General features: G+C 54.2%; 2 protein-coding genes across 2 annotated transcripts; one reads left to right on the top strand and one right to left on the bottom strand.

Moving 5' to 3' along the window:
• Nucleotides 1-3,477: 3,477 nt before the first annotated feature.
• CORC01_11425 (fatty acid desaturase) lies at nt 3,478-4,988 on the top strand (the record flags this gene model as incomplete). The annotated part of the gene is made up of 2 exons (XM_022623049.1): nt 3,478-4,519; nt 4,579-4,988. 2 exons carry the CDS (start codon nt 3,478-3,480, stop codon nt 4,986-4,988), a joined length of 1,452 nt encoding a protein of 483 aa, XP_022470448.1.
• Nucleotides 4,989-8,872: 3,884 nt separating this feature from the next.
• On the bottom strand, nt 8,873-9,475 carry CORC01_11424 (uncharacterized protein; the record flags this gene model as incomplete). Its single annotated transcript, XM_022623048.1, has 1 exon — nt 8,873-9,475. The coding sequence occupies one exon, from the start codon at nt 9,473-9,475 to the stop codon at nt 8,873-8,875; it is 603 nt and encodes a 200-aa protein (XP_022470447.1).
• Between the last annotated feature and the right edge of the window lie 1,816 nt (nt 9,476-11,291).

Genomic DNA, 11,291 nt, shown 5'->3' with positions numbered 1-11,291 from the left:
CCAGCTGCGGGCCCTTGATTGGCTAGCCGCGTCAGCAGCTTGCCCTACTCCCGATTGGCTGGATCAGGCTGGAGACGTTGCTGGCCAATTGTGAGGCTCCAGTCTGTCGCGTCTTCCCAGCCCGCCCTGCTTTCCGCTGCTGCTTCGTTCGTGGGGTTAAAACGGAAGGAGAAAGGAGAGCCACTTCGTTGCGTGCAGAAGTACGTACAGTTTGTACACCCCTGTCAACCAACTGAGAAGCGTGGGGAACCTGGGTACGTACTGCCGTCCCTGAGGGCGGGCACCTTATCGATCGTATCCCCAATGATTCCTGCTTCCTGATTCCTGTCAACACATTAAAAGTCCAACATTTTGGCCCCGGTCTATTGCGGCGCAAGAGGATTCTCCGCCGTGTACTTACATTGAGACTCACCCCAGGGACATCCCATATTGAAGCAGAATCTCCTGATTGCGAACCTGTCGGAGTAAATCGGCGGAGAGAAGTTCCAACTCCCAAGGCAACAAACGTACTGGGCACGTTGGGGTACGGTTTGCGGGCATGTGGTGAGATCAAGACGGACATGAACTGCGAGTCAAATGGTACAGGGTTTGGGGTGGTTGTTGATCTGACTCGATATTGGCTGCGCAGCCACACTACCGTTTACCCTACGACTGGAGGATTTTCCGATCTGAATCTTGCCCCGAGCAAGCGCCATCTTCACATGCACAGACGAACGCCGGTTTGTGCCAAACGTGCAAACGTAGGCTCGACATCTGGGGGAGTGACTGGTGGCCGGTGGCTGCACCACCTCCTAGAACAAGACCAATCGACGGCCTGCGTGTAGCACGCTTGCTACAAGACAAGACGTCAGCGAGCGCCAGTACGACCCGGGATGCATAACGGGAGCGGCAAGACACCTAGTGCAGCTCGGGCGGCAAATCAACTTGGACTTACACGGTGGTGTCTTGGGTGCTTGGGTATTGCCAGCCCGCAGGTCTGAAGGGCTAGTACCACAACAGTTACAGCATCAGGTAGGCTGTCTTGCGCAAAATATGTCCAACTCGGGCCTCCGAAGAAGCTGTCCCAGGATCTGCCGACTTCTGATGGAAACGGAGGATACGGCATTTAGTCTGTTTGTTTTGTCAAACTGTCGAGGCCATCCAGGATCAACTGACTGACCCGGCATGCTGCTGCTGATGGATCGACCCAGCATTGCTACTGCCTGCCTGCCTATGGCTTGAGTGCTTGACTCTTGAGACTCCAGCAGACTGGTTCGAAGGGCGGTGAGGTTGGCTCATGGCCAGAGTGGACCACAGGTAAGGGTGCAATAACATAAGCCATGCGGTACACTGCAGTGACTAGTAAGGAGGCAAAGGGCTGCTTGAGAAATGGAGGGCCAAAGGTAAGGTAGCTAGATAGGTACAGAAGAGACAGCTTGCCTCTGCCTGTCTCGCGTTGCAACGGATGAGTCCATGTGTTGCCCTGACAGGCATTGATTCGCTTCCCAATAGAAGCCCCAATGGGGATAGAGTCGGTGCTGGAACATGAATGGCAGATGCAAGCAGTGGCAACGGCGCGAGGATCGAGAGCAAGTAGCGTCACGAATCGATGGGGGAAGAGTACCTAGAAAGAAGACGTCGAGGTGCCGCTCTAGGCCCCCAATTGCTCAGGCGTCAAGTCAGAATAGGAGCAGGGCAAAATTCAGCACGGTCAAGACGCATGTTGCCTTGCCCCCCGAGTCTGTGCGGCAATGCAGCGTGTGAGATGTGAGAGAGGAATGGTCAGTGGAAGGCACCTCACTGCATGCTTGATGCAGGTGGACTGCATAGATTGGGTGGGAAGGTTGCGGATACAAGCAGCCCAGGTCGAGATAAGGTCAAGACTGCGCAACAATTACATTCATAGGTGTATCAGTACCTACATCCGACTCGGCTGATGCATTCGCGAGTCCCGACCTTCCTTCTCGCCCTACCAGGTGCCTTACCTAGGCTCAGGTACGTACCGAACCAAGACCCTTCAGACCGCCGACTTCGTCCCAAAAATTCTTCTTCAGCCGATCTTTCCCCTCTCTCTGGTATGGTTAGAAAAAACAAAAAAACAGAGAACCTTCTCCAAAAGTTTTTGGGGCAACGACCTCGTCCAATTTCGGCGTTTCCAAGTCGTCCATGAAAAAGACGGCAAGCTGGGATTTGGCTTGTGAATGGCATGGGGAAGTTGTTCACCAGTAAAAGTGTGACGTTATTGCTGTTGGGGAGGGGGAAATTCGACTTCCGTTATCAATAGGAGCCGAGGAAAGGCCACCAGAATCCAGAGATTTAACGGGAGCACGGGTACTCTGTGGCTAACCCTTGGCTGATGACTACATTGATGTATGTATTCAATGGCATTTGACATGACCGAAGCCCGTGTCTGAAAGTCTGGACGCCGTCTGGAAGAGCTTGTGCCCCTCCTGCACTCCGAGCCAAGGTACCGATAGACCAATCTGCAATCCCTTCCTTACCTTACATGAGGTAAGACAAGGTAGATCCAGATAGCTGACCTGGTGCACTTTCCAGCTTCGGTATTTCCTTCCGTCCGTCTCTCGTGGGATTCGCAAAGGCTAGTTGGTATTAGCCCGTGGAGGGAAGGAGGTGGGGGGAAAAGATACCTCTTCAGCATAAGATAATTGGTGTGGCATTCTTGTACCTTTCCTACGTACTCGACTTTCTCGCCGCCTCCTCCTCCTCCACCTGCTCCTCCTTGGTGGGTAACTCGATCAACGGGCAGCGAGGCCCAGCAGAAAAATCCAACAGCATTTGGGAAGGAAAGCAACCGGCCATCACACGGCACGACACGACACAATTCATTGCCCTCACACCCCGGTACCCCCCTGCCGCGCATTTCGTCCCTCCCGTCCCCGGTCCTGCTCTCCCCTTGCACCGTGCCCTGCAAGTCCCCGCAGGCCACAAGCAACGGAGTTGCCTCTCTCTCTCTCTCTCCATTTCGTCCCCAACAAAAACGGAACCGAGGGACAGACAGACAGACAACACGCAGCCAAGGAACAAGAAGCACGCAGTCGCTTTACCTGCACACCACTCTTCCGGGAAGTCCCAGGGATCTCCTTACGCTCCATCCGTTACGGTGCCTGACCGGCCAATTGTTACTGCTCGGTAGGTACTAGCATAGCGAGCCAAGGCCCGGGAGAGACACAGTTGACAACTGGTCCCGTCCCGGTCTATCGTTTGCTAACTATTTTGTCTTTTCGCCTCCGCCACGACCCGATACCGACCTTCGGTTTTTCCTTCGTGCTTCATTTATTACTCCCCTCCCTTCCTCTTCCTCCCGTCTGCTTCGTGCCCTTCCCTGCGACCCAATCGGCATCCTCCTCTTTTCTCCCAAGGGCCATTGGAACTTGTCCACCGTTCCTCTCAGTGTGTTATTTAACACCGAGGCACCCATCATTAAGCTGCACCCATCCCTATTCTCTCCCTAGAAGCAGCACAATAATACCAATCACCATGGCTTCCACCACTTCGTCTGCGCCGGCCGGCCAGAACCCCATTCTCCGCCGCACCGTCACCAGCACCACCGCCGAGACAGACGCCTCGGTCCCTTCGACTGCCATGGCTTCTCCCGTTGACTCTCCCCGGCCCTCGGCTTCGTCGACGTCCTTGTCGTCTATGGCGTCTGACGATGCCGTCCTCCAGAAGAAGGCCAACTACACCAAGCTGTACGACACCTACGGCAATGAGTTCACTCCTCCCGACTTCACTATCAAGGACATCCACAACGCTATCCCCAAACACTGCTTCGAGCGTTCTGCCCTCAAGGGCTTCGGCTACATTGGCCGCGACATCCTCTGTCTGGCCACCACCTTTTTGATCTTCCACAACTTCGTTACCCCCGAATACGTGCCCTCCAAGGCTGCGCGCGTCGGTCTGTGGGCTGTGTACACCGTCCTTCAGGGTCTTTTCGGTACCGGTCTTTGGGTCATTGCTCACGAGTGCGGTCACCAGGCCTTCTCGCCCTCCAAGACGCTGAACCACGCCGTCGGCTGGGTTCTCCACTCCGCTCTCCTCGTCCCCTACTTCAGCTGGCAGATCTCCCACAGCAAGCACCACAAAGCCACTGGCCACATGGAGCGCGACATGGTTTTCGTGCCCCGCACTCGCGAGCAGCAGGCCACCCGAGTCGGCCGCTTGGCCCACGAAGTTGGCGAGCTGGCTGAAGAGACTCCCATCTACACCTTCCTGATGCTCATTGCTCAACAGCTCGTTGGCTGGCCCAACTACCTTATGACCAATGTCACCGGCCACAACTTCCACGAGCGCCAGCGTGAGGGCCGCGGCAAGGGCAAGCACAACGGTGCCGGCGGTGGTGTCAACCACTTCGACCCCAGCAGCCCCATCTTCGAGGCCAAGGACGCAAAGCTCATCATCATGTCTGACATTGGCCTCGGCATCACCATCAGCATTCTCACCCTCCTCGGCAACAAGTTCGGCTGGTCCAACCTCCTGGTCTGGTACTTCATTCCCTACCTCTGGGTTAACCACTGGCTCGGTAAGCGAAAAGAAAAAACCTCGAGTTTGACCTGTGGAGTGTGAGCTAACTCGTTGCAGTCGCTATTACCTTTCTTCAACACACCGATCCTACCCTTCCTCACTACACTGCGGGTGAGTGGAACTTTGTTCGTGGCGCTGCTGCCACCATCGACCGCGAAATGGGCTTCATCGGACGCCACCTCCTCCACGGTATTATCGAGACCCACGTCCTTCACCACTACATCAGCACCATTCCCTTCTACAACGCCGACGAGGCTTCCGAGGCTATCAAGCCTGTCATGGGCAAGCACTACCGTGCTGACGTCAAGGACGGTCCCATTGGCTTCATCAAGGCCTTGTACAAGTCTGCGCGTATGTGCCAGTGGGTTGAGCCTAGTGCCGAGGCCCAGGGCGAGGGTAAGGGTGTATTGTTCTTCCGCAACCACAACGGTCTCGGTACGGCACCGATCAAGGGCCCGGTGAACTAAATTACGGTGTCGAGCGACTAAAAGAAGAACAAAAAGGTCGTGTCATCTCATGAGCCGGTCCGTGATGACCCTCTCTGCATATGCTGGTGTGGGACTAGGGCGATCTATACCGCCGAGGTCTTCGAGCTCTGGAGTTGTCCGTCGTCTCGTTAATGTGCGATCTTTCGAGGACGCCGTGGTAATGTCGAGTCGAGTGCGAAAGCCCAGAAAGGTTTGGAGACGGCACAGAAGCTATAGTGCAAAAGGAAACTGGCAAGGCGTTAGCATTTTTATACCAGTACCGAATGGATAGATCTATAGACAGAGAGAAGTCCAAGAGTGAGCAATAGAATGAAAGCTTCCGAGCGTTCTGATCACACCGCCATGCTTGTCAGTAATTCTCTGTGTGATAAACATAAAACCCGCTTTCTGTTGCGAGCTACTGGAAGAAACTACGACCCTCGATGCGTTCTAGTATCATGAACGAACGAGCGTCTTTCACCTAACGCATTGTAAAGGGGGCTGCGGCTTCAAGCAAACCCACCCTATCTACTGACCTTAGTTAGGCCAGAGCCTCATGAACACCTGAGAATGCACGTACGAGACGTGCACAATACTCCCAGGTCAAAAGGGGAAGCGCATGGTCAGGTTGTCGTATCACTAGCTTCAAAGTGGCGCGTGTAGTTGGGAAATAGTCCAGAAGTTCCCGAAGCTCGACAGGTTCGGTTTAAATCATCCTGATCGTGGAGAGAATGCGGGGTGCGCATGCAACCTTGCGGACGCCCTCAACTCGGACGGGCCAATCAACGACTGATCATCTGATGGTAGAGAAAAGGCCTGGGGGCCCCGGGCGGAAAGAATTTGTGGCTTGGGGGATACGGACCGTGAGCGTACAGGGCGTTTGTGTCGTGGCCTGGGCCTCGTGGGTTTTTGCTAACCGAGATGACATGCTCTGCCGTCCCGACCGCTCCGGGTCGCGCGGATCCGAAAGGAAAAGAGGAGACCGGATTACTGATGAAGGCCCGAGTCCGGCGGTATGCAGGTGCCGTTTTTTCAACGTCTTGCCCGGGTTTTTCGCGTGCGCCAAAGGTTGCATTCATGGGCTTGGCATCGAGCGTTGGATGTTGAATACCGAAAGACACCGAGTATGGTGTATCAATGCGATCCGTCTAGTCATCAAAGCTCTTTTGCTTGCTTGTTTGGGGTGGGTACAACCCATACCCTCCGCTCCGCTGAGCTGGTATTCGGGGCGTCACTTTAGATCCTATTGCCCTATTTTCAGCGCAGGAATCGGGCTAAACTACAAATCACTCGGTGCAAAGGATTTGGACCGAACCCAGGTTGTCTACCTAGCTGGAGGGACTACATTGCCGAGTCCCTCGCTTGGGGTCTTCGACTGCTGCTTGTCGTCAACTAGAAATGCTATGCAACATTGAAAACTAGTGGTTGCAGTAGCGGAGATTCCGATGCTTCATGCATCTGAAGGCCTATCACCGAGGACCACATGAAAAACTTGAATCTACTACTGACTTTCATGCGTTTGCAATGTCCCGTCCATTACTCGGCCTCCAAAGCCAAGGTCGAGGCGCTTTCGTGGTCCACTGATGCTTTCACATTTCGCAGTGCGAACACATTCCATGCCGGAGCTGATAATTGCAAAACATGAGAGTTTCGTCTACTTAACATGCTTGCTGCCGCAATTCTGGACTTCAAGAGAAACGAGGAGGATACGATAACATGACTTGAGGAGGTGTTGGTCAGTATGCAGTTGTAGGAGCATTCTTCCCTCAATTTTCAGCATCAAGATTGCTGACTTTGCGCCATAATCTGTCACTCGATTCCGCCGGTAGCGAATGCCGTCTTGCAGGAGCAGTGTCTCCTTGTTGGGCTGCGTGTGAAGTCGAGACTATCCGGCACGTCTTCATGGCTCTTGGTGAGGAAGTATAAAATGAATGAGCGAGTAACTCGTCGTTCTGTAAGCAGCAAGCATGTGGAAGCAAAAGTGGGAAGCTAGGGAAGAGCTATTCATTTGAGCCCATAACGATTCGGCTCCAAAAGAACAAAGCTTCCCGTGATGTGATTTCTCTTCAGTGTTGATATATGGCAAGGAGGCCAAGTTACGGGGGACATTGGTCATTGGTAGCCGGTTGCAAGAAACCTCTCGAGCTTGAATTCGCCCATGGTGTTGCGCGTCAAAGCCTGGAGCCCATCGTCTGTCGAACCTTGCCATGTAGCATGGAACTCCACGTCCTTAGATACGACCGTGAGGACAGAGCTGGTGGTGGGCCAATAGAGAATGACTGCGCCGACAAAAATTCAACACGGATCTCTTATTGGCAGAACGTACGCCGCTCGAATTTGGAATATGGAAGCAAGGTAGTGGAATATTCTCTGGCAACTACCTTGACGAAAACAGCATATCGCTGGGCCCTAAACTCTCTGTCTAGACCAGCGACTCATCGACCTAGCAAACTCAGAGTTCAAGCTTATTTAAGGTGTCAACAGAGACTTCGTCATAGGGGTTCTCGACTGTGGTCTGCGTGGTGTCTCGGATGCGGTAGTTGAAGGCGTGGACCGCGTGGACTGCGAGAGGAGACTTTTGTCCGCCCTCAACGATTTTCATGGTCCTTTTGCGTGGGCCTAGCTTTGAGAACGCCGTGAACGTGGACAACGCCTGGAGACTCCGATGGATGCGGAAAGTGAATACGTCTTTAGACAGCAAATCGTTTTCTCAAGTAACAGGCCTACTCTGGAGAGAAAACGCCCGTCAGATGTACGGCACCTCGGAGTAGATTCCGATTTTCCAAGGGTCCGGGTCTCCACTCGACTTCACTAGTCTCTGAAGCCAAAGTGGTTCCCAAATTCTGGGTAGGGGAGGAGGAAGGAAATTTTGAACTGCATGCGGAAGTGGGAAAGCCATGCTCTTGACCCTCATGGCAGTAGAGAAAGAGGATGCCATTCGGAGAAAGTATTTCTCACGAGGGACTAACGTGGCCCGCACGAGGAGGGCCCGGGTCTCGACCGTCAAGTGCTGACGGTGTTGTGGCGAGAAGATCACTTACCTTTTGGTAGTAGTTGGGGAGACGGTCGTAGACCAGCGGAAAGGGAACGGCGGACGGGCGGTGGGGCCGGGGGGATGAATGGCAGCAACAAGACATTGGGGCCGGCGGACTCCAGTCTCGAAGCCGTCAGCTTTTTAGGTCAGCCGCTTTGTCCGAAGAGGCAACGTCTCCCCGGGGCCTAGAGATTCGTTAGTTGTTAGACGACTTGGTGATTTCGTTGACAGATGCTAGAGTCGGCCTCTCGACTGTATTCGTTCACGATTTACGGCAATCGGAGCGGGCTATAATTTAGAGGTGATCTGAGACTATTCTGCCGTCCGCCCGGGCATCGGCCGATACGACTTAGAGGGAAGCCGACATTGGGCAACTGAGAGTCGGCGAGAGATGAATGCTGAGGGATGCATGGGCGTGGGAAGTTTAGCCAGCCACAAAGAAGCGAGATGGGGTATGAATTCCTCAGGAGCTATGACTAATTGGACAGTACGACATAGCGCATTCATCTGAGACACCTGACTTCGACGTTTCTTGTACACCTATCCGTAGAGACCCTTCCAGAGCAATGTGATTTGCCTTGCCGTCACCTTCAGCTGGTTGGCCTGGTCCCGCGAAGACCATGCCTAGGCCACGTTTTCGAGACACGTTTTTTGACGTTTGCGAAGAAGTTCACGTGTGATGGGCAGGGTGTGATGGAGAAACGTCTGCTTGGAGGTATGCCATGATGAAATGTCGTGTAGAACAATGGACGGAGTGAGGTGGTATCCAACAACTTGCAACAGTCTGATAGTGTAACGAGGGAACAAGACAACATCGATATCGTGTGACTTGATTCACTTATTCTAAGCTTTAACCAATCGTGACATCGATCGTCTCACTTTCGAATTCACCCGTCAAGACCCCGTCGCCAAATTGCAACTTCTCAAGCGTCTCCTCGCTAAGCTTGTCCGCCGTCGTGGGCCAAACAGTCTGCCACTTGCCCTTGACAGCCACCCGTGCCGTCTTGCCGAGCTTATCGAGCGCCACGATGGGCTCCTTGAGCACCACCTCCTGGTCCTTGCTTTCACCCGGCTGGAGGGTGACGAGGTCCTCCGGGCGCGGCGGCATGATCCGGCGCAGCTGAACAGTGTGGACCTCGATCGGTTCGCTCTTGCCCTCAGGCGTGATGGAGACGAGGCCGACTTGGATGGCGAGCGGGTCGAGGGGCGTGTTCCAACGCAGGATGGTCAGCGGGGCGTCGTGCTTGTTTTCCACGGAGAAGGATAGTGTGGGAGGCGATTCTGAGGTCTGACGGATGCGGAGGGAGAGCTTAGATAGCGCACCGGCTTGCTGGTTCTCTTGCGCCATGATGTCTCTGGAGTAACCGCTGCGATTACAGGTTGAGAGGATGAAGATGAGGGCTACGATGAGGATGATGGGCCGAAAGAGCGAGCGAGCTTGGCAATTGCTCATCGATCCTGGTGCTCTTGTGATTGGTGTTGGAGAAATATGAGGATGGCGATAGGCAAGGACATGTGCGAGAATTGGAAGTCTTTCCAAGTTCTTGACTCGAAAGGTGTTATGTGGGATGAGAAATGAGGCTACGAAAGCAGGCGATGTTGACGTGGGCAGCAGATGTGTCTGAAGCGGAACAGCTTCCTAAGGCGGCAAGTGGGATGGGAGATGCCGGATGACGTCAATCGATCAAATGCGGTCGCCTACCAGTGCTGCTGGAAAATTCCTTTTGTTGTTGAATGTTTGGTGAAAAGAGGCAACATGGTGAATGGAATGAATTGTCGCGAGAACGCGCGCGCTAAGCTCGGAACAGCAGTAGAAGCCGTAAGTGTCTGGGAATGTCCAGCGGCTTCGACCACGCGAGTTTGGTTCCGTTCCTTTGGGACGGACCAAATGCCACGCTTGCCATGGTTCATGAGTTCAAGCTACGGAGACTATAGTCTTCTCGCGATGGTGTCAGCGGCGTGGATGAAGTTCATGAGAGACCCCCGATGTTTACGACGATGCGATTGAAAGCGGGCCAAGCTTCATCTAGAGAGCACGGCAGATCGGTTTTGCGCTTCTATCCGCTGAGGAGGCTGCCCGATCCCCAAATAAACTTACCTACTTGCGATGAACTAGATGACAGCTTCGGCCGGACGGCGGGAGACCCCGCACCTTGCATTGCATCGAAGATTGATGCGCCATGCTGCCCCCTGTTCTGCCTCCCCCCCCCCCTCTCTCTCTTCCTAGACTCGGCATTGGGCTAGTTGGCGACACGACTTCAGACGACGCTAGAATGGCAGGACGGGAAGGTAACACGTCGACTTCAAACTTGGTGCATAAAAATCTCGCGCCGGTCTACGGACGAAAGAGGAAGGTTGCCAGATCAGCGCTTTTGCGAAGGAAAATGACGGGGGTGCGGGGGAAGCAAGGATACGGAGGTCGGCGCCGGTGACCCACTATTTCCGTAGGTTCACTCCGTCCGGTAGTTGCCCGCGCCACTACCGGTCCTAGGGTCGAGGCCCTTCGGTGATGTTTCCGTTCTGCTACCGACGTCATCTCGAACGAGAAAAACGTGAACAACGTTTCTGGACCGCCATCCACTGCAGCGTGTCTCACTTGGTTTGCCGGCAACCTGGGACACTCAATAGGAGGAACTACTCGCTATTACGAACTAGCCCCAGCTGCCCGGGCACGGAGAATCCCTGTCTCACTCGTCAGCCAGCCCGTGTCTCGCAGCCACCGAGGGTAATTCGTGTCATGTCTCACGTCCGCTCCTTGTCTCTAGGAGACATCCAGCAAGGCGCGGTGCGTTAACCATCTACAGAAGAGGCTACGGCTCCCCAGGCTCTTTATCCCCACAATCCCGAAATCCGTTTGCGGACAGTGAGCCTCTTGGCCCAAACCGAGCCCCATGTAATCCGCTCCGAATGTAGGACGGTATTTGTGATTGGATGATCTTCCGACTTGAGTCCACGGCAGTTGAAGACCCGTGGTCCTCGTGTATACTTGCAGATCACTTGCAGATCGGCCAGGCTTGGCCTTTCCGTGGTCCTCAGGTACGCTGGAGTTTCCTGGTGTAATCAACACGCGATGTGACACCCACTTCCAAAGCGATTGGAGATTCCAAGGCGATTGGAGAGCGACATAGAGGCCTTAGTCTAGTGGCGCCGGGTGTCTTGTCTCTCCTCTCAATGAAGCTTCCGCATCTGTCCTTCGTGGCTTACACAAACCCAGGCTGTCCATCACGTTGGAACCTTAGTTTTCCCTACTAGGCTACTCGAGCCTGACG

This window comes from Colletotrichum orchidophilum, assembly GCF_001831195.1.
Source record: "Colletotrichum orchidophilum strain IMI 309357 chromosome Unknown Scaffold_124.1, whole genome shotgun sequence".
NCBI lineage: Eukaryota > Fungi > Ascomycota > Sordariomycetes > Glomerellales > Glomerellaceae > Colletotrichum > Colletotrichum orchidophilum.
This window is presented reverse-complemented; position numbering and strand designations above follow the sequence as displayed.